Source organism: Mercurialis annua, linkage group LG1-X, assembly GCF_937616625.2.
Source record: "Mercurialis annua linkage group LG1-X, ddMerAnnu1.2, whole genome shotgun sequence".
NCBI lineage: Eukaryota > Viridiplantae > Streptophyta > Magnoliopsida > Malpighiales > Euphorbiaceae > Mercurialis > Mercurialis annua.
Window position 1 is genome coordinate 64739325 of NC_065570.1, and position 23692 is coordinate 64763016.

General features: G+C 33.8%; 1 protein-coding gene across 5 annotated transcripts; it reads left to right on the forward strand.

Annotated features, from left to right (window-relative positions):
- Positions 1-515: 515 nt before the first annotated feature.
- On the forward strand, positions 516-23692 carry LOC126666044 (helicase protein MOM1). Of its 5 annotated transcripts, none has more exons than XM_050358993.2 (21): positions 516-642; positions 2241-2415; positions 2728-3214; positions 3449-4058; positions 6117-6180; positions 8102-8247; positions 10672-10865; positions 11021-11148; positions 11291-11578; positions 12728-12871; positions 13371-13622; positions 13899-14039; positions 14167-14460; positions 15218-15391; positions 15997-16909; positions 17190-17431; positions 18792-18896; positions 19493-20647; positions 21033-21572; positions 21664-21880; positions 22774-23692. In XM_050358993.2, the coding sequence occupies exons 2-21, from the start codon at positions 2410-2412 to the stop codon at positions 23478-23480; spliced, it is 6807 nt and encodes a 2268-aa protein (XP_050214950.1). In that variant the 5' UTR covers positions 516-642; positions 2241-2409; the 3' UTR covers positions 23481-23692. The 5 variants fall into 5 exon arrangements, with proteins under 5 accessions (XP_050214950.1, XP_050214951.1, XP_050214952.1 ...); XM_050358994.2 differs by lacking the exon at positions 516-642 and adding an exon at positions 681-775; XM_050358995.2 differs by lacking the exon at positions 516-642 and having other exon boundaries at positions 2130-2415; positions 2816-3214.

The following is a 23692-nucleotide window of genomic DNA, read 5'->3' on the forward strand; positions in this document are numbered from 1 at the left end:
TTTTTGGGAGACATCTCCCCCTTTGTAGAGACGTTTCTCCTTATGGAGAGATGTCAAATGAAAACGTCCCTATAATTTTTTTTAAAAAAAATATTTATCGATTTTTTTTAAAATATAAACAAAAAGTATTTATGACAATTAAACTAAATTTTGAAATTAAATGAAAAAATTTATAAATTAAATGAAAGACATTTTTGAAATTAAACAATCTTGTTTTTAAAATTAAACAACTTTTTAAATTAAATGAAATAAATTTGAAATAAATTTTTGAAATTAAATAAAATTAGATGAGATTTTCATTATCCGTTCTTTCTATTTAAATGTGAGTTAAAAGGATTTAAATATGAGTTTTAGAATTAAAAAAAAAAAGATAAAAGGTCAAAAAAGTAATATTTAGGTGCGGTGCATAGTAAAATTGGGCGGTGTTTAGCAATTCAGAAATAAAAATAGAACAAATAAAATGGAAAGAAGGAAGTATAAATTGTTAATTATATTTCTTTAAACTCTCTTTCATAGAAATCGAGGACCTTTTGTAGATTTGAAAGACTAACCTCCGCTTTACAGATCTAGATCTGTGAGACTAACCTTCGCTTGTAGATTTGAAAAACTAATCCAAAGCTTCACCGATAGAGCGGATTTCAGGTATGCTTCCATTTTTGTACTATTTTATTTTTATAATCTAACAATGAGGCTAGATCTAGCAAAAGGTTAGGTCTAAGTGGTAGTGGACAACCAGTGATAAGGCTGGTGAGCGTTGATGCTGGGTGCGAGTAAGGTAAATTGATCTTATGGAAAATTGTTGATTCTTAAACCTAGATTTGACAATGGGTACGAGCTCTCACTACTATACTTCATGGCTTGGAGAAACGGATGTTTAAGGGGGTTTAATCTTGTGTTAATGGCGGTGGCATTTGTGTACGGTTGGCGGTGGAGAGATGAGAGGCGTACAAGAAAGTGATATTATTCAACAAAGGAATTTAAAAAAAAAACCTATTATTTAGTAAAAAAGGTTAATTTTTTTAGGGCAACTTTTTGTAATATTAAATCTTTTTTTTAGGGCAACTTTTCTTGTATTGTCAGTTATAGACAAAACTTTCAAAATCGTATGTTTTAGTTCATTTTAAGACATTCGAAACCTTTGATAGCCATCGTTAAATCGAATCGAAAAATTGTCGTGTCATTGCTTTCAAGCATCACTCGCCATGTCGAGACGAGTGACGTGACAATCTTTTCGGTTTACAATTGGTTATAAAAGGTTTCAAATATTTCAAAATGGATTAAACAGCCGATTTTGCAAGGTTTGCTATAGCCGAGGACATCTTATTAAAAGTGATTTTTTTAAATAGGTATCATCTTTTTATTAGATTTTTTTTAATCTAAATATTTGCACTTTTTTATCTGTAATTTATATATTTTTTATCTATATTTTAATTTAAAACTGCGTTGCATTCATTTCAAATTTTTGTGTGCAACTTATTTTAAATTAAATTTGTATTACGATTAAATTTTTAAATCTGTTTTGTCTTTGGAAAATGTTTAGCCATAATCGTAAAAGACATAAAGATTTAGATTGATTTAAAAAGTTTAATTTTCTATTAATTGAACATTTTATAAGACTTAATTATTTTATTTAATTCCCCCTCCGCGGTTTAATATTTCAAATAAATGACATTTGTCAGGGAATGGAGGAAATATAAGTGAAACTCTCGATAAAGAGAATTCTAGTAAAAAAAAGTTAAAATGCTAGAAAAAATAATAATTTTCTAAAATAAAATATATGGAAAAAGGATTGGGATCCTCAAGTATATTTGAACTTAGGAGATCATATTTACGATTCATAAATGGTGTAGATTAATTTGATTAAAAATACTTTTTTTAATCTATACCGTTCATTATAAAATGAACGGCGTAGATTAATTTAATTAAAATTATAATTTTTTGATCTATACCGTTCATTACACCGTTCATTTGTAATGAACGATGTAGAATTAAATTCCTAGTCCATGAGAAAAACATTAATAATTAATTTATATAAAACCTTCACAATTCTATTTATTTTTTACTTATTTTATTATTGGACAAAAGTGGTTATAATTACTGAGAACATATTTCTAGAGCGATCATTGTTAAAATTTTAAAAAGTTAAAAAAAAAAAAAGTTATACAGTGTTTTGCATCTTTTGCCTATAAGGAATTAAAATTTCTTTTTCTCCCTCTTTTTCTAATTGAATTTCTTTCCAGTTCTTTACCACCGGAGAGAGGAGGACGAGAAATTGTACGAATAGCCGGACCGGCGAAACACTATACATTCAGATACATTTCATTCCGGTCATCAGCAGCCATAAACACTCCAACCACCATTAAATTTGCTCAGACGGATTTTTCAGTTCGAAGTTGATTTTAATTTTACATGCAGGTATGTTATAATTTCTCGCATTAACCTGCATTTCTCATGATTTGTGTGTACTGCAATTTAAAATGATCGGTTAATTTTCAAGAATTAGGGTTGCATGTGAATGCTGAAGTCGGTAATTATGTAATTGGTGTTGATTTCTGTAGATAATTGAAGTTCATTGTATTGATTAGGGTTTCTTTAGATTATTGGAATTTTAGAATTGTATTAGGGGATGGTTGTGATAGCTGGATAGTACAGTATGAGGATATTAGTTTTGTTTTCTTTACTGTGTTAGTAGAATCTTATGTTAGGGATTATTGTTTTGTTATTTAGAGATTAAGGAATGGCTCTAGTCGAAAAGTTAAGGATGATGAAAACAATAGCTCTAAAGGGGCTGCTTGCAAACCTTCAACTCTTTCAGGTTCTGGAAGGTCGCCTACTGCTGGTTTGAGAAGGTCAGTTAGAGAAACACCTCCAAAAAGCGATATGAGTTCCAGTCCTTCCAGCACACGAAAATCTGAGAGACTTGAGAAGCTGTCACCAGTTGCTTCGGTTCAGAAGAAAGTTGAGACGAAGAGTACTCCAAGTCCTTTGAGAAGGTCCGAGAGGGGTAAGAAGCAATCATCTTCAAGTTCTTCTGGGTCTAAGAAGTTGGGTTTATCCTTAAAAAAAACACTAAAAAGAGTGAAGAGTGTAAAACAGTTGACACTTGAAACTGAAGAAGTTAGAGAAAGTGACGCACGGATGGAAAAAAGCATATTGAATGGTCGTGCTTATAGGGCATTATTCAAGCAGCAACAAAAGAAACTTTCTGTGGCAGGTAAATAATTTTTTTTGGTTTCATTTTGGACCCTGATGCTAATTTGGAGTTCTTTTTCTTCTAGGAAATGTGTTGCTGTTACAATCGGAGGCACTAGTTGAATGAAAGCAACATGATTACTGATTTTTTGATCTTATATAGATGACTGTTAGAGACATAGACACTTTGCTTTATATCCAAAATTGCTGATAAAATTTCTCTAATCAATATATGTTCTTTTGCTTTATTCGCTAGGTAATAGCAAAGAGCTGAACCTAGAGAACAGTTGCGGAGGTGGTGCTTCCCAGAGTGTTGATGGGGGAAATGAATCTGTTCAAGGGGAAGTGAAGGAACTGATAGAAACTAATCTTGGAAGAGATTCAGAAAGAATTTTGGAAGAATCCAATTGTAGTGTAAGCAAATTCACCAATTTGACTGTCAAAAAAACTGTTGGGCCAGAGTCTTCCCTCTCAAGCCAAAATCGTAAGCTTGTAAAGGAAGCTCATCAGTCTGATAATGGAGGAAGCATGGATGATTCCAAAGAGGGCGGCTCTGTAACACTATCATTTCAGGGAACCACGACCAGAAAGCAGGATGATGTCGGTGAGACAGAAAAGGAAACCTTGGGACCTGACATTGTAATCCATGTTTTAAATGAAGAGAGAATAGATACTGGTGTTGGGTCAAAGATTGGTTTCAAGGGCATGACATTGAAAAGAAAAAGTAGTACTCTTGATGTGGATTCCGATTCTACTCCAGTTGATTCCAGCAAAAAGAATTATACCTCTCATGCTGAGCCCATCATTTCTTCTCCACGAGTGGACGATTTTGCGGGCTCTTCTCTTACGTCCTTTAAAAAGCAAAGGTACTTGTGTAAAATTTATAAAATTACAGCTCGCTACATAACTTTAAAAAAACTAGTGCGTTTTTCTGTAATGTGTGAAAAATAGGATGAAATTATCAGTTAATGGAAGAAGTTGTAAGATGCTGCCCAACTTCTTGCATCAATTTCTCATTTTCATTTTAGTTGTTCTTCCATGATTTACTTAAGCGGCTTGTAATACCGGTATATGTATGCATTAAATTTAGGGTTAATTTCATATAAAATCACCACCTTTACACGTTTTTTTCATTTTAGTCACGTCCTTTAAAAAGTGTTCAAATAAAATCACCACCTTTTATTTTTTTGCAAATCTATCTCGAATGTGAAAATCCGGTGTATCTTTGGTGACTCGACAACCGAAATCAACAAGAAAAGAGTAAGAGGAAGGTATTTTTTGTGTTAATTATGACATTAGTCCGATTACGACATTTATTTGGGAGGAAAAAGACACCGGATTTTCTCATCGGTGGTAGATTTGTAAAAAAATGAAAGGTGGTGATTTTATTTGACACTTTTTAGAGGACGTGATTAAAATGAAAAAACATGTAAAGGTGGCGATTTTATATGGAATTAACCCTTAAATTTATGCCTAAGAATTTTTTTGTTTACAAATAGGAGTTTAAGGTACATGATTTTGACATACAGTTGCAACTGGCAGAAGTTTAAGTACATATGCCAAAGCAAAGTAAAGAGACAAACACACAAAAAAAATACCCAATAAAGGTGGAAAATGACCAAATAGATAGACAATTTAGAATGAGAGGGAATTCCCTTGAATTTTATGAAGGTTTTTGATCACGCAATTGTGGTTATTGTATGACAAATGACCAAAGCAATACTGGCACAAATATTCTTTAGATTGTTGCCAATATTATGCTTACTTATATGGAAACTTTGAGATGTAGTTGTAGTAATATTGCTCTAGCTTTGCTCTGGGTTAACAGCATGTGGTCATCTACTTTTCAGTTTCATTTCACTATAATTTTTTAATTAGTGGCTTAGTGCCTTGTGGGCTTTCTTCAAGATATGCCTATTTGACATTACCTTTCAGTCGACACATTACATGAAGAGGTACATGGTGTGGGTACTGGTCAAACAGGTGGCTGCAAGTACTGGTCATTGAATTACCGTTATGGTGCTCCATTGCTCCCACAAATTTTTAATTTGAGGGGATTGAAAATGTCCTTGAAAATCTGATCATATTCATTGAAAGTTGTTGTATTAAAGAGTTGAACTTAAAACCTGTTGCAACTATAATTTCAATGAAAACTGTAACTTGTTGCACATCATAATATCAACCAAATGTCTTTCAGTTTTAGTTGACTATATCCAAAAAAAAATTAGAATTGTATAAAAGAATACTTACGTAAATTCTATTTTCAGAATTATTATATTATGCAAAAAAATTGCAGGATTGTGAATTGCCGCGTATAAAATAGTTATGCTTTTTGATGAATTTCGCAACTTATTTCATTAGTGATGATAAGAGTTTTAAACTTTTTACGGCTGTATAATAGAACTTTTTTTGGATATGTTTTTACTTTGATGCCATATGTAGTAGTATAGACTCCAGTTGCATGAGCAGAAGCTTCTTTACTGCTAGTGATTTGTTATGTAGCGGGTTTAACTGTCATCCTGTTCTCTCATAGTTTGCATGACTGAATTATAAGTTTCTCTTCTAAATATAATATAGATGATTTTTCCTGTTTAATTTATCCTCCGGGTTCTTAATCAGTGGTACTAATCACTTGCAAAAATACAAACATGTTAAACGGTTCATTTTTGGTACAGCCTGGATAATGTTTTAACCTATAAAGACACCCAAATATCCAAATTAGAGCTGATTACAAATTTTTAGATAATGTTTTAATTGATAAAGGCACCCAAATATCCAAATTAGAGCTGATTACAAGTTTTTAGATAATGTTTTAATTGATAAAGGCACCCAAATTTCTAAATTATCTATGCTTGTTCCTGAATCTTCGGCGATATCTTGCTTTTGACTTAATCTAAGTATTTTTCTATTTGCTTGCTTTGCAGGGTAAATAGCAACTTGTTAGATTCAAATCTAAACCAGCATATCAATTGTGCCTCTTTGCCTGAGGTTGGGCACTCTTTTTCTTATTTTAAATTACTTTTGCTTTAAGTTCCTTAGAAATGTTTGATCTTCTCTTTATTAGATAGTAGAATGAATCCAGTTGGCTGTCTGTTTTGGATACCATGAGTTCCTAATTTTTCTAACTCAATTCACTTGTGCATTTCTTTGCCCATACTCTCTCATTTTGCATGTTGTTTATTCTACAATGTTTTGCGAATTCTTACCTTTTTCTCTTGAAAGTTTATTTATTAGGGAAAATGAATTTCTCCGTAATTCTACTTCAAGATGGTGAAAACTTACAATGGCCAAGATGACATACACCCTTATTTATTGAAGGACCTAAAACCTTGTATGAGTTTGTCTGTTGATTAGCGTTTGAAGCTCTATTTTTCATGTCACATAATAATAATAATTTATAACCAAAGGTTTATTTCTATGTATCAGAAATAAAATTGTGTGCTTGATTGACATTTGTATCATCTATCTATGTTTTTATTCTATATCTATATATCTATCTATAGGATTAAGAAAAAAATATTGATCAAGTATAGATTTCTTTGATTTTTTAAATGTAATAGGTATAGGAAAAATTTCGAAATAATTTTCAAATTAACAGCTATAAAATAATGGTTTAACCTAATAGGATTATGTGTCAAAAAAAATCTAATAGGATAGTTGATGCTTTAATTAGTTCTACAAATTTTATTAATAGTCAAAAAAAAAATTACAAATTTTATCACACATAACTTATGAGATTGCTTTTTCTGACACCCTTTATTAAAGGTCACACTCGTCACTCGTGTCATAGTTCGCATACTATTTGCTTCTCAATTTTATATGTCCACTGGGTTAAGGGCATTCCCGATGACACTCTTTATTTCACTCCTATTTTTAACTAATTCGACTCCTCACTTTAACTTGTCTTGATAATTGTGCATGGTCCAACATGTTTTGTTCTCTATTTTACCTATTTTATTAATAAATAATTCAATTGCTTTTTACTAGTATTGAAATATATAAATGTCCCCACAACAATTATTAAAAAGTGAATAAACAATGTTTAAAAATTTATTATCTTCTTACTTGAATGTGATTCTTAATTAATAATTCAATTTCTTTTTACTAGTATTGATATAAATTAATGTCCTTACAACAATCATTAAAAAGTGAATAGACAATGTTAAACAATTAATTAGAGAGCTTTGTTCACTTTTCATACTTGAATGTGATTCTTAAAGTTTTGAGGAGTTTGAATCATTTGATGTGGTGAATTTCTAGGAAGGGTGTTTTAGAAGTTTTACTCCTTATTTCAGTGAGGAAATTCAAAGAGGTTCTTGGAGATGCTCTAATGCCATATGTAGATTTTAGAAAGTCAAATTGGTTACTGACTTACTGCCATTTGAAAATGAAAGACTCAAAAGTCACATTATTATTATTATTAGGAGTTTATTGGCTTGTTTATGAAATTTCTATTTCATTTTGGGCTTCAGGTCTTTCATTCTCTGTCTTGTACTCCATCTTTTATTGTGCTCTGTTAATTTATAATAAGCTCAATGTGCTACTTTGCTTTACCTTCTTTAATGGTTCATTTAGAGTAAAAGAGCATACAAGTAAATTTGATCAGAGGCAAGTCAACATGGGTATATAATAGTGTGGATGTGGCTATCTAGAGTGAATGGATTGTAGTTAAATTTTTCAATTATTTCCTTTTCTTGATTTACCTGTTATCCCTTTTCTAGCCTTCGTCTCTCTCTTTCTATCACATGTTTTTTCTTGGATCTTCTCCATTTTTTTATGCATGCAGAGGGTATAGCAAGTTGTCTGCATCATTTATTTTGTGACATTATGATTCGTAAATGTTCTTATTATCCTTGATTGATCAGTTTTATATTAAGAAGATGGTCATTGTTCTGATGTGTTGTATTAGGATAGGGGGGGAATTGGAGGTGGTGCTTACACAGGACCTGCTGAACAATGCATTAGCAGCTTGCAACATAAAAAGACTTCTGTTGATTTTCAATCAGAGAGCAACCAAAACATATGTGTCGTGTGCAAGATTGGTGGGATGATATTGTGGGTAACTCCTCTCTTATTGCAAGCATCTCTTAATGATAGATGAACATGGGAAGTTAAATTGCCGGTATACTCTCAAATTAATGAGGAGATAGCAAAATTAACAGTAGAAATGTAGGTTTATGGTTAACTTGTATGTGCACATACGTATGTTCATAAAGGGCAACATATGTGTCGTGTGCAAGATTGGTGGGATGATATTGTGGGTATCTCTTCTCTCTTATTGCAAGCATCTCTTAATCATAGATAAACATGGGAAGTTAAATTGCCGGTATACTTCAAATTAATGAGGAGAGAGCAAAATTAACAGTAGAAATTTAGGTTTATGGTTAACTTGTATGTGCACATATGTATGTTCATAAAGGGAGACTGATATTGATAGAAAGGGTTTAATACTCTATTAAGCCTTTTAAATATACCATAGTCCTTATGTATTTATATTATATTACATGTTTTGAATTATGATCTCATCTAGGCGGCATGTAATACTCCATATAATGATATAATAATCCTGAGCACATGTATTAGTCTTAGCACATGTATTGTAAAGAAAGGGTTTAATACTCTATTAAGCCTTTTAAATATACCATAGTCCTTATGTTTTTATATTATATTACATGTTTTGAATTATGATCTCATCTAGGCGGCATGTAATACTACATATAATGATATAGTAGTCCTGAATACATGTATTAGTCTTAGGTAAGCAGCGCATTTATTTTGGTCGAAAAATGAATATAATTACAAGTTGATCTGATGCTTCATTTGGTGCTTTTACCCGATTATTTTCAAGACTTGGATTAACATATGAGATTTTTCTATTAATGATCAATGCACAATGTCCAGCTACTGATGTTTGAAAGATGCATCTTTTGTTTTACCTGTGCTATGCATTTTTGCAGTGCATGTGTTTGTCTAATGCTGTGTGGTAAGTGAGAAAAATGCTATAGCATTCATTTGCAGAAACTTCATAACACACCAAAGGGAGATAAAGCTTAGACGAATTGTAGGTTGATGAACTAAATGGTGCCTACAAACAATAAAAAGTAGTTATCAATTGATTTACAGAGAAACACTGCACTAAAAACCCTTTTTTAAGACCAGCTTACAGTCCTGAATGCTCTGCCATTATATTCTTTATGCAAGGATAAGCGTCAGCAAGCATAAAGGTCTTGTTTATCAGTCAACTTTCCTTTGTTTCCATTTCGTATATAAGCAGTAAAAAAAACACTAATATTAAATTATAGTTTCTAATTGATATAGAGTCTCACGTGCTCTGCTGGGTTATCTGAATAGTGCGTCTCTTTAAGTAGTTGAAGACTTGGAAGTCTCATGTGCTTAGATAGGTTAAACATATGTTATTTGAATATTGTGGGATTAAAACCCCAATTTCTTTGCTGAGTGAGGGTGTGTTGTAAATTGGCCACCTCCTGTTACAAATAATATCAGTTCAGTTGATGGAAAGGATTAATTTTCCAATAGAAATTTAATTAAGGCCACACAAACAAAAACAATCTATTTATGGGTAAACTGGCTTGCTAATCTCATTTCCATGAGATAGAGTATGTCTCTGCAAATGATACTCTACATAAATGATGATGTGGATTTACTTGACTCCCATAGGTTTATAGGCTTTTACAGACTTTTGAGTTTGCAACAAGGAAAAAAAATTATACATAATGAAAATACTTCTTCTCTTGTATGCTTATCCTTGTGATTTATTCTAATACTTACATTTCAAGGGTAGGAGGAAAATAAAGAGGAAATAACTACTGCAAAATTATCTCATTACTAAAAATATTTACAATCATTTGTCTTATTATATGGAGCTTGCTGCTAACCACAACTAGTTCATTTGGTTATAAGCTTAAAAGATGATTTGAAGGTCCTATTTTTGCCCCTGTTTTTTGTTAAAGACAACAAAACCATATTTTGGAGAGCTTTTGGGTTGATTTGTTATTTTGATAGGTAGCAAATCTTTATGATTAAAAGGTGTAAAATTGGATATTTGGCAATCCTTATTCGATCAATTAAATATTTGAACACAAGGTAAGTTGGATCCGTGCTTGTTAACGCTTCAAACTCAACTAGCATTTGCATGTAGAGATGTGTTAGAGATAGTAAAACCACAGTTAAGTCTCACCTGACAGTCAGAGTTTTTGGGTTTTGGTTATTTGACATTTTTCAAACCATAAGCAGTTTTGTTTAATTTTCAAATCCTATATATGAAGCCATTATTCCTATATTTGTTGGCAAGGGACTAATTATTCATCTATTGAACTCCTTGCCTTCATCACATGCTCATGTTGTTATGCGATTTTGGTTTGATTTCAGCACTTATTATGTTTGTTTTACTGCATACACAATTTTTGCATGTCTATATTATATTTATTCGTTGTTCCTAAATATTTTTAATTTTTTTAGGTGTTGTGAAGGAAAGGGATGTGCAAGAAGTTATCATCTGTCATGTCTAGATCCTCCTTTAAAGGATTTTCCTCCCGGAGTTTGGTACTGTGTTGGTTGTGTTCGAAAGAAGCTAATATCAGGTGTATATTCTATTTCAGATGGAGTAGAATCAATTTGGGATGTTAAAGAAGTGGAGGTATCGGATGACAATGGTATGGCACTTTCCATGATCTAGTCTCTTAACTTCGTAAATCTCCCGCTTTTAGGCCATTTGTAGATCTGTGAAGTGATAGCTGAAATTGTTTTCCATGCATCATTATATAGTTTATGGTGATCATTTTTTTGATACTATGATATTTGTGTTTAGGAGCTCAAGGGAAGCAATATTTAGTTAAATACAAAGGTCTTGCGCATGTTCACAATCAGTGGTTGTCAGAAAATCAATTGCTTGCTGAAGCTCCATTACTTCTTGCAAAGTTCAACCGAAAAAATGAGGTTCAAAAAGTTAATGATTCTTTTTTAAAATTGTACTTCAAGTGGATGATTAAAGGAAAATAGTGATAAATTACTAGTCTTATTTATCGGTTTATTTTCTTATCAATTATTATCTCCAATTCTGAAATCATTTGTTCTGCAGGTCAGAAAATGGAAGCCAGAATGGACTGAACCACATCGTTTGCTGCAAAAACGATTTCTAAATTTTACCAAGCAAAATGATGGGATTCAAGAGGTTTATGCTGATGATGTTTCAGGTTGCCACTATGAGTGGCTTGTAAAATGGCATGGTCTTGATTATGAGCATGCAACATGGGAGTTGGAAGATGATTCTTTCATGAAATTGCCAAAAGTTCAGAGTGTTCTGAAAGATTACGAGAATCGACAAAAGAAGACAAACAGAGGTCATTCTTTGCTTGGAATAGATAAGGTGTGCTTGATTAAACATGAGAAATTTTTATTTTTATTTTTTTTCAAATGCTTTTTGATATTCATCATTAAAAAAGTATTTATTGTGTATGAATCATGTCTATACCCTTAAGAAAGGGTTAGGAGAAATCAGAAACTCATTTAGTAATCAGGCTCCGATACTAAGTTGAAAGTAACAAACACGGAATGAAGAAGAAAAAAACATAGTTTTTTGTGACAGTTAGGAAAAGAACCATGATATTAGAATTTTTAATGTTATATACAGCTCTATGTAGACGTATAGCTATTTATAGATGGATACACAAATGATCTCAGTGCCTCTGGAGAGGAGATATTTAGACACTTGCATTGCATCGGTTTTAGAAACTAAGAGAATCTACACGCTTGCCCTACATTTCACATCACTTAGGGATTTTGCCTACAGGTTCCTATTTTAAATAGTGTATGTTTGTAACTTGTGCAACTACATCACGTGCCTCCAAAATGTAGCTAACTAATGCTTGATCTGCAAGTTCTGTAGGGTATGTGGCCATAATCCTCAAATATTTATTTATAGTTCAATTCAAAGGAATTACTGATGTAAGAGACATCTTAATGATCTTAACAAATATGTGTATGAACTATGAATTAATAAATTTATAATGAAAGAGATGTTTAGGGTTCGTTTGTTATCATACTCGATTTTTGCATTTATATAGTATAGTGTCCTGAAAGTAATTCGCTTTCAGCAATTGTGCTGCTGGATATAGAAATCAATAGTTTGGCAATATTTGTTTGAGGGTTTGATTTAAAGGTTAGTCTTTTGTCTAATAGTGTGAAAAAAATAGTTATCAGTGTTTGAGCTTTGAATTGTTATTTTAATTTTTGGGGAGAAGTCAAAGAGAGTTTTTGCTAAAGAGTAGGTTCTGGGACTCCAATTTTAAAAATCCATTTACCATTACAAGCATTTTTGAAGTGTTAATGCATTTAGATGGAAACTAACTAGTAATGGATGCTTCTCAGCTTTTCAGTTCTTTAATCAGTTATTGCAAATACTAACAATGATATTTAGTGAAGGTATTTTCTTATTGCTAATATGCGATGGAACGTTCACATGCATATTTTTTTTCAGTGTCGTTCTAAGTTTCTTATATGTTACAATTACCTGCAGAAACTTGCGATAGTTTCATCAGTTAAATCATCACAGTTACCAGCTGGAGGTTTAACCGGATTAGAGAATAATCATCTGGAGTTTATCCATAATCTCCTGGAGAACTGGCAAAAAGGGCAGAATGCTGTTCTTCTTGATGATCAGGTTAGCTTGTGCTGTGTTCTTCCAGCAATCTGTTTGCTCTTGGTCAAATGTCCAAAATATTTCAAACCTTTTACTGTATGTGCAATTTTGACCAAACCTTTAATTTGGCTAATTTATCCTTATTTTAACCTTTTATTGCAACTGTGTTCCAATTACTTATATCGATTTAGAATCGTGTGCAATTGTTGACCTAACTTCCATCATGGATGTGGGAGTCATGTGCAATTGTCATTTATTCTCTCTAACATAGTAATCACTTATGGTAACCAGGTCAGCAAGTACACATACCTCTAAGTGAATTTCGAATAATTAAGAGACAATCGCAATTAAAGGTTGAAAATAGAACAAACATGTGAAAATAAAAAGTTTGGTTAAAGCTGCAGACATGCAGAAAGGTTTTGGAGTTTTATTGGATATTGGGCCTTTGCTTTTCTGCTGTATTAAAAGCTGTCGGCTCTACCTTTTTGGTAATATCTTTTGGATATGAGCATGTTTGCAGGAGCGAATGATAAGGGTGATTAAGCTTATTTCAACTATGTCATCCTATGTCACTTGCCCTATTCTGATTGTCACGATCTCATCTGCACTTTCTTGGTGGGATGAAGAGTTTTTTCGTCTTTCACCATCTCTTGACACTGTGGTTTACCAAGGGGACAAAAAATTACGAAAAAGTATAAGGGCTGTGGAATTTTATGGAGGTGGGGGCGTAATTTTTGATGTACTTGTGACCACTCCAGAAGTTATTGCAGAGGTATGTTTTTCAGCTTGCAAGATTAAAGTACGGAAGTTATACTTTTTAAAGACTCATTTATAGCTTGTTTTTCATGATAAGTGCTATTGTAAATGTGGATTAAATTATCATGTGTTACACCTGTAGACGTAGGCATCATTGAATTAGAAAAGGGAAGAGTTTTTTTTAGTTATAAATCTTAGTAAAGGAAAATGAAGCAGAATTCTTTAGCTGCTTATACTAGTTATTCTAGGTTCTTTTGATAGAACATGGTTGTTCTTTATATATGGTTTACAGGATCTAAATGAGCTTGGAATGATAAAATGGGAAGCAATAATAGTCGAGGAGTGCCAGCGGCAAAAAACATATTTGCATTTTGAACAAATTAAGGGCTTAAGCACGCACATGAGGCTTCTCATGTTCAATGGTCAACTTAAGGTGTGTTTCAAATTAGCATGCCATATCTCTTGCTTTACTCTTAGTGCTGTCTTTTCTTGCTGCCCCTTTAATACCAGTCGCTTCCATGCTCAACCAAAGGATGGCTCATTATTTGATGCTTTGGCAGGACGGTTGCAGTGAGAATTTGCTGTCTCTGCTTGAGTGTGGCAGTCCGAGGTTATCAACTCAATCTAGTCAAGAATATGGTAATGTAAAGGAGAGATTGTCAAAATATGTCGTCAAAAATTCCAGGTCAGACTCTTCAAGATTTGAGGAGTACTGGGTTCCCGTACAGATATCCAATATGCAGCTCGAGCAATATTGTGCTACTCTACTTTCAAACTCTTTATTGCTTTGCTCATCATCATCAAAGAATGATCTTGTTGGAGGACTAAGTGATATTCTTATCTCAATGCGGAAGGTTAGGCCGATTGCTTGAATGATTTGTATATATATGTTTTTCTATTCTATTTTTTTTTTTTTAGAGAGAGCTCCAGTCTCTTTAATTTACGCACTGAAAGCTCTTTTTCAAGTTCTGCTCCCTTCTTCAGTGAACATAATCACTTAAACATGAGTTAGTTAGAATACTTGGTAACCACCCCAAAGTCCATGCACCACACAACTGAACTACATTTAGCAACACATTGATGGAAATAGAACTGCTGATGACTGAACATAAACTGGTGAGGAGTAAACATATCTGCTGGCTCCCTAGTTGGTTACACATGACTTGAGAATTTCGGAACTGATTGGCTAAATCTAACTGAATTTATAACAATAATTAATCACTCAAAGCCTGCAATACTATTATTGAAAATTTCAAATTCTCTTTAGCGCAGAGTAGTTCATAACCTTCAGATTTTAGCTTCTATCATAGTTTTGGTGTAGCGTCTCTCACCAATTTTCAGTCTCAAGTTATAAACATTGCAGGAGCTTTTGTTTCAATAATTTGAAAATTAGGGCCAGCAAAATGGCTTCAAGTTGTTTGGATAACCAGCTATCTGAAACTTCTAAATCTTCAAGCTTGTAACATACTTTTTCTTTATTCTTTTTCATATGTTGCATTATATCTACTTTGATTTTATTTGCATCTATCAGGCTCTAGATCATTTAGCATTTGGTGCAATTGATATGAAGAATAAAACTTTAGGCTATTAATGAGTGAATTTTTTTGACAGTGTTGTGATCATCCCCACATCATGGATGCACCAAGATATGATATATTGATTAAAGATGCACAAGCAATTGACATTTTAGATGCTGACATAAAAGCAAGTGGAAAATTACAACTACTCGATTCGATGCTTTTTGAGATAAGAAAGAGAGGTTTAAGAGTGATAGTTCTTTTCCAGGTATATGCTGTATAGTGATTCATTTTTGTTCTTTTTGTTTTACCATGATTTTCTGGATATATCTTGCTTTTATCTGTTACTTGAATGTGCACTCTTTAACTGACACGTGTACTGTTCCTGATGTTAAATTATGATAATTATGCATGTGGCTTGCATTGTAGCATTAGGATCTGGATAAAGACGAGACATAATTGAATAGGATTTTACTCTAAGCAGCCGACCTTGTGATCAAAGGGAATATCATTCTGTTGTTTGACTTATAAAGTTATAGAAATGTCTTGCAAAACATGTCTTTCTAAACATTATCATTCAAATTAAATTTCAACTAACAGATGAATGGCTTACATACATTTGCTGATATTCAGGTTTTATAAATGGTTTGTGGATTATATTACCCTTTTTGTTACATGCGTATTATTTTGAACTTCTTTTAACATCTAAATCAACTTTGGCTTCCAACTCCGCGGACCAAACTTTACTTTCCCTAAGCCACAAACCCTGTCCCTGCTTTTCCTCTCATATTGGTGCTTTATGGTAGGAAAAACATTTTTAAATTTTTTCTGTTGCAAGGATTTTTACTTATGTATGACATTTTTCATTGACAGTCTAGTGGTCGGAAGGATAAGGTTGGAGATATTTTGGAGGATTTTGCGCGTGAAAGATTCGGTAAGGATTCTTATGAACGTATTGATGGATTTGTTAATCCTAAAAGGAAGCAAGCTGCTCTGAACAGCTTCAACAATCAAAAAACAAGATTTGTCTTTCTCTTAGAAACACGCGCTTGTTCTTATAGCGTAAAGCTATCATCTATAGATGCTGTTATCATATTTGGTAGTGATTGGAGCCCAGAAAATGATTTAAGAAACCTGCGCAAGATATCCCTTGATTCGCATTTTGAACAGTTAAAAATATTCCGTCTGTATTCGATGTTCACTGTGGAAGAAAATGTTCTGATCCTGGCAAAGCAAGATAAGACTCCATATAATGATGCGCAGAGCATAAATCGTGCCACTAGTCAGAGTCTGCTCATGCGGGGAGCTTCATATCTTTTCAGTAAGTTGGATGAGTTTCACAAAAGTTGTGCCCTGATCATTGGTGGAAGTTGGTCATCCGATCAGTTGTCTGACAAAGATGTTATCCAAGATTTTTTGACCATACTTTGTCAAAACACAGATAACAATTTAAGCAACTCATCGATATTGAAAGCTACTAAAAATCTAGGAACTTTTGTTTCTGATAAACTATTGCCTAGTGAGCAGAAAATTCAATTAAGTAATGATGAGTTGCCTCATATATTTTGGAAAAAACTGTTGGATGGAAGACAGCCAAATTGGAAATTTTCATCTGGTTTGTCTCAAAGAAACCGGAAAAGGGTTCAACAATCTGAGGATCTTCTGAAGAAACCAGAAGTACATATAGAGAATGTTGTGAAGAAGAATAGGAAAGTGGCCAATATTTATTTGGATCCAAACTTCTTCAAATCTGCCCAAAGGGACGCCACGTCTCGAAATAACGAAGGTGAATGGCTAATTTAATATGTTATCTGATAGTATGTTTTTGTTGTCTATTTTATTTAAGATGGTACCTTTTGCCACATTGGTTTCTAGGAATAATTAGAAAGATTAGATTTTTTTTGATGGATATGGCCCTACTCAACTTAACTCAATTAAGCATTAAACCCAAGTTAATTGGGACGGCTATATGGATTCGGTTTTCCAATCCTCACGATTTTTTGGCAAGAAAATTTTGTTGGATATATTTTGTATGATTTTCATATTATATCTTTCTTTTTCTTCAGGAAGTTTTGGAGGTCCTTACAATAATGTGCATCAGTTGATGTCTGGGTCAACTTATTTTGCTAATGCAAGTTACAGAAACCATGTTCCAAACACTCCAAGCTCGACCACTACTATATCAGAAGAAGCTGCAGCTAACCAGGCCAAGTCTGATGAAAGAATTAGTTCTCTTGATTTGCAGAAGAGTCTCCACCTTCTTTTGAAGCCAGAGATAGCAAAACTTTGTGAGATCTTACAACTGCCAGTATGTTTCTCATTTCTCTCTTGAAGAAGTTAATCTATTATCTATTCTTAAAGGAAAATATTCTTCTTCTCTATGGACTTCTCTTATAATCATATGTTACTCAGACCACGCTACTCTTTAACTACTTTGAGAATCAATTGAAGCATTTAAGTATTATCCTGTGAACACAAGAATAGTCTATTGTCAGATCGAGCCCCAGTAATTGAAAGAGTTGTGTGTTTGCTAGTAAATTTGCAGGCTTAAAATGTATTATGGATTTTCAGGCCTGAAGAGTATTGCAGTGGGAAATTTTAAATTTGAGATTTAATTTGAAAGTAGCATTGGACTCTGGACATCATTAAGATGGGAAGTTCTTTCCAATTTTTCCAAGTTATACATTGCCTGCTTGGCTGAGGAGGTTTTAAACTTTATTTCATGAATCGATAAATGTGTCATGTATTCTATCTTCTTGAGCATGCTTTCTGGTTGGCTATCTTGGACCTAATGAAGTTTTCATCATACTGGGGTGATGTGTGCTCGAGGCACAGACGATAGTATTTTTAATGGACTGGCTAATTATGATTGGTTATTTATTTCTTTCCGATTATATTTCTTAGTGTATATGCTTACTTTTCCACATTGCTGCATCCATGTTTTAATGTAAGGTATAGGTCTACTCTCCAGTTAATTCTTCTATCCCGTCACCTTAAATTTTATTATTGACACTCTTCTTTACCTTGTCCAGTCTTGTATTCTCGCATATTCCTTATTGCAGTTATCTTATCGTCATTGTCTATGGTTTGTGATAATGCTAGAGCTGCATGGGGTAGATTTGTTTGACGTTGGTTATTTAATGCAGGTCATCTAATTAAATTCATGCAAACTTATCATAATTTTTGGAATATTATGCTCGAGCATGATTCCATTTGATTTTTTAAACAGTTAGTTGTCCATAGGCATAGTTTACTTCCAGTATGTGATTTATGATCATTTTGTCAAGAGAGATTGAGAAATCATTCTTTTTATTTACATAGTCCATCCTCATGTTTCGGCATTTTCATCATTATTTTCTTATCTTATTAATGTTCAATGAATGATTTGTTTATGGATTTTCTGTTAAACTCGATGGTCACGTATGTTTCTAATCAAAATACAAATTCTTCATAGGTTCCACAATATTATGCTCAAGTATGAAATTTTTCTTTGATTTTCTTAAGACTGTTAAATGTCCTAGAGGAAAGTATTATATTTTTCTTGCATGCAATGATGTGAGACTCAAATTGCTTTTCTCATTTAAATAACTTTTGCTCGCAAGAGTATATCAAGTATGCACTTTGGTTTTTGTTTTGTAATAATCATGCATTGCTTTCTCTTATTGCAGGAAAATGTCAAGACTATGGTTCATAAATTCCTTGAATATGTAATGAATAATCATCGTGTTATGAGAGAGCCAACTACCATACTACATGCTTTTCAAATATCCCTGGTTAGATTTTTCTTTTGCCTGCGCTACATTTGTTTTTGTATGATAAAACTCCTGTGCTACCATAAATAATAGTAATGTTTTAGTTAAGAAGAAACACTTCAATAGAAGTTCTAGCACATTGGGATTGAATGCTTGAGTTATGCTTGCTGCCCTATTGACTTTTTTTTGTTGACCTGATTTCGTTAGAGTTTGCTAATTTATGGTTAATATATGATTTTGGAGTATTGTTCTATCGACGTTTTTTGATTTTCTATGATATAGTTGATGTATCCCTTAAACAAAAGACGATATTTTTCTAATTTTATCATTTCTATGCTTGGTGAAAATTCTAGGTAAATACATGCATAAGCCTAGAGTATTTGTGTTTTTCTGTTGAGCCCTTGTTCTTCTCTTCCTTCTTTCATAGAAAATAGATTTCAGAAAGTTCATTTTTACTATGGTAACCCCCTAGGTTGTTTTTGCTTTAATGTCATGCTTAAGCATGCAAGTAATTAGCATCTATGTACTTTGACCTTTCTTGGATTCTGGGCTTTGTATGCATAACAATTTTAGCCTTTTTATTAACAAACTCAATTGATGAGTTGTACAAATTTCAGTGTTGGATTGCAGCATCTTTGCAAAAGCACAAGCTTGATCACAAAGAATCTCTTGCACTTGCAAAACAGCATCTGAATTTTTGCTGCAAGAAAGAAGAAGCAGACTATGTATATTCAGTGCTCCGGTGTCTGAAGAAAGTATTTCTTTACCACATACAGAACTTTATGCTACCCTGCTCTTCAGAAACTTCTAACTCACCTTCTAAAATCGCTGGCAACGAGCATTTACAGGCAGGGTATGATAAGTCGCTTCAGCTGGGATTGGCACAGCAAGATTATTTGAGAACTATCAAAGATATTGAGAAGAAATGCGATAGACAGATGAGAAGGCTTTCTGAGAAGCAACAGGAAGACATAGAAAAATTTAATAAAAAGTACAATGAAGAGAAGATACTACTTGAGAAAAGACAGAGAACAGAAGCAGCTGTTATTCGTTTGCACAGTAGTAGTTCAATGAGAATAGATAAACTTGGGTTACTGGATAGTGAATACAAAAAAAAGTTTGAAGAACTTGAACAGGGGATGGACAAACAACGCAAAATTCTTGAGGGGATGCACGTGTCTGCAAGGAACAAGATGGAAGAGAAAAAAGCTCATTGGTTGGAAGGAGTGAAATCTTGGGCAAAGGATGAATTACTAAAAATGACACCACCAATTGACAGTGGGCATAATCAAGAAAAAACTGCCTCGTTGCTGAGGGAGGGATCAGAAATAAGTACACTTCCATCTGAAAAACAGTTTCATAATGCAGAAGTTACAATGGGAGTTACTGGGGCTGTTAATACCGGTAGCGTCTCATCTAATGAGCAGAATCCTCATGAAACCACATTAACGGCGCCTAGTAACTCAAATAACAATGCAACTGAAGTTGATCAGCAGGATGTAGCAGAAAGGGATTCTATTGAAGTAGCAAGCAGTAACGATAGGATACAACAGGATAAAGAGGTTTCGATGCATAAGAGTATAAGCAATGGAGCTTCTCATTCTTCTGGTAAAACAGCTGAACTTGACCAACAGGATGTGGATGCTTCATCCACAGTTCCTGAAACTGCTACAGGTGAAATACGTGAGGGTGGTGGGACTAGTAAGCAGCAGGATGAAATGATTCAAGCAGTTGAAACAGTTGAAAATCCAGTCTCTCAATTGCTGAACCAGGTATGTCATTTGTTGTTATCCTTATGATTGTCGTCTTTTCTATATCATCATCACGGTAACGTTTATGATACTTCTTACTGCAGAGCTTACATGCTGTTTTCTACATCCTGCACTTATTATGAATTTATGATGACAATAATTACAATATATTTTGATCTGGAAACCAATGGATTATTTTTTTTTGTCTTTTGAAGGTTAATTCCTAAATTTCTAGATGAACATATAATTATCATGGACATCATTATTATTATTATTATTTAACAGCTTCGTAGACATTAATTTACTATGATTTATTGGATGTTTTGCTTTCTGAGCTAACATTTCTTGCTAATACAAATTAAAAAGATATTTTAATTACAAATTCTCTTTTTCTTGGGCACTACAGACTGAATGTCGTCTCCCAACTGAATGCTCTAGATCGCAAGATGGAGTTGCATCAGTAAGTGGAAATTGCAATACTTCTCAGCCAGTTTCGGCAAGTCAGCATAGTGCTCATGTGCCAATTTCCGAGGAATTGCAGCAAATGCCATCAACAGACTCTGTTATTAGTTCCGATACTGCAAATTTACCTTCAGCTAGAGGGATAGAACATCAGCCAATCTGTGAAGATCATATCACTGCTAACGTTGCTGAGACGTCCACACAAATGGTAGAGGACCAGATGGAATACTTGCATCAAGCTGTTTCACAGCCTGTGACAAATACTATGCAAGATCTGCCCGCTGATGCCCCCTCTGATAGATCACGGATACTTGTTTCAGATACAAGAACTCTATCTATTCCCTTAAGAGTTGATAATCATACTGCGCAAAGAGTGTCCTCTGTGAGAGTACCTCCTCTCCCTTTGTATCATGATCCGCTTCAAATTGAATTGGAGAAAATATGCAAAGAAGTAGACCAAACTGTCAATACCCATGAGGATGCGGTAGCTTTCCTGTTTACTTAATTAATTATCTTCTATGTTAATAAAAGCTTTAATTGTTAGTTTTAGACTAAACATTTATTGCTATTTGCAGAAGCTGCGGTTGAAATCAGATTGTGAGAAGGAGATGGAGGAAATTCGGCGAAAGTATGATATTAAACTTCAGGAGGCGGAATCTGAATACCTCTCAAAGAAAAAAGAACTAGATACAAAGAAAAACAGAGTTCTTATGAGCAAGCTCTTGGCGGAGCAATTCAGATCTAAGTGTACGGATATCAAGGCAGCTAGTAGTGGACTTGCAATGCAGCAAGGTGTGTAACATTTGAAATTAGCAACATTTATTTTGACAGAACATTAGTAGAAATCGTGGAACTTACCTTTAGAAAAACTGATTTAGTTAATTTGGTAATTATGAATGCTGTGATGACACCAAATTTGACCATGTTGATATCATTGGAATTTGGTAATATCTGCAAAACAAAACAGAGGCTACTTGGTAGGTATGCCCAACTCCTGAAACGAAGATGGTCAGGTTTTGAGAGAGGATTCCGAATTTAGAAAAACGGACCGCGGTTAGCGTAGGGGTATAAACAACGAGCCGAGTCAAGTCGGGTATTCAGAAGATTGAGTTTCGAGTTTATGTCTCGAGTAACTTAAATCAAAATTAAATTATTCAACCATTTAATAAATGCTTAAATTCTAAATTCCTTTATATATATATAAATAAAATTAAATGATTCATAACGTATCTATTATTTAACAAAAATATGTAAATTAAATATGTAAAAATTAAACTGATAATATATCAAATCAGCATATATTTAATGAACTTTCTCGTGAGCTTTTGAGTCGAGTATCACTCAGATTGACATTGACTCGTTTATTAAACGATCCTCAAAAATTCGAGCTCGAGTCAATTTTATTGAGCCGAATTTTGATAGCTCGCGAGCGATATTGACACTGTTACGCCCCTTAGCACTACTTTTAAAGAAATGGTACATGATTAAAAGGAGCTAACATTATACGGATTTTTCGTGAGACTTTTCGAACAGATCTGCATTCCGGTATAATCACTACTGATCATGCAACTTATTCGTCAAATATTGCATCTAAGTTTGTAGCATAAATAGCTGAACATGTAGAATATTGCTCTTAGCAACTGTTGCGATTGCTACGAAGTACTGATACCTTTTTCTTGTTGCAGAGCTACCCACTTACATGCAGCAGCTGGTTCACCTAACATCGCTAAATACGCGTACTGGACAGAGGAATGCCATTGCCACTGGTACATCTCCAGCTCGTCCACCATCAGGTGGCCCTCAAAACACAGTGACCAACTCTCGTGCTGTATCTCCATCTATTCATGTCGCACATCCGCCCCCAATACCACTTTCGTCCGGCAACATGACAAGACCTCATATAAGTTCAATTGCCCCGATCAATCTTCCTCCCCCACATTTACAACGTTTTAGGGCTTCATCATCCCCAGTACCAACAAATCTCTCTTCGAGTCAGCAGATGCCTTGTAGTCTCCCAACTTCATCCGCAATCCCTCAACCTCCAATTCAACAATATCCATTATCATCCCCAGTACCGACGAATCTCTCTTCGAGTCAGCAGATGCCTTGTAATCTCCCAACTTTATCCCCAACCCCCCAACTTCCAATTCAACAATATTCATCCACAGAACAACCTCGTCCGCTTAACAATGTACATCAGCCTGAAATTTCAAGAATTTCGCCGCCTCCCGTGCCTGAGTTGCTTATGGATGAAGATAATCACGCAACGCACCCGCTCCTGGATTTAGGTTCTAAATCAGATTGTGGGGTCCCACCCGGGTTTAGGTTGCCGAAGAATACTACTACTGCAACAACTCCCAGTGAGGTGGTTTGTTTATCAGATGATGATTAAGGTATAATATCATTGATATCTAACATATTAGGTTCATCTAAGTTGTAGTTTTTGGAGTGCGTTTTTGAGATCCGCACTCGTAACATGTAGGGTTTATGGACATTCGGTTTATGGATGAATATCCAGTTGTATATGATGCAACTTTGTATAATTAGATTCTTACAGAAGTAGTCGCACCATATCTAATCTAAAGCATGACTTAAATTGTAACA

Coding starts and splice junctions, on each gene's coding strand:
- LOC126666044 (XM_050358993.2), top strand. Junction 4,059..6,116: donor ACGTCCTTTAAAAAGCAAAG/GTACTTGTGTAA, acceptor CTTGCTTTGCAG/GGTAAATAGCAACTTGTTAG. Junction 6,181..8,101: donor ATTGTGCCTCTTTGCCTGAG/GTTGGGCACTCT, acceptor GTGTTGTATTAG/GATAGGGGGGGAATTGGAGG.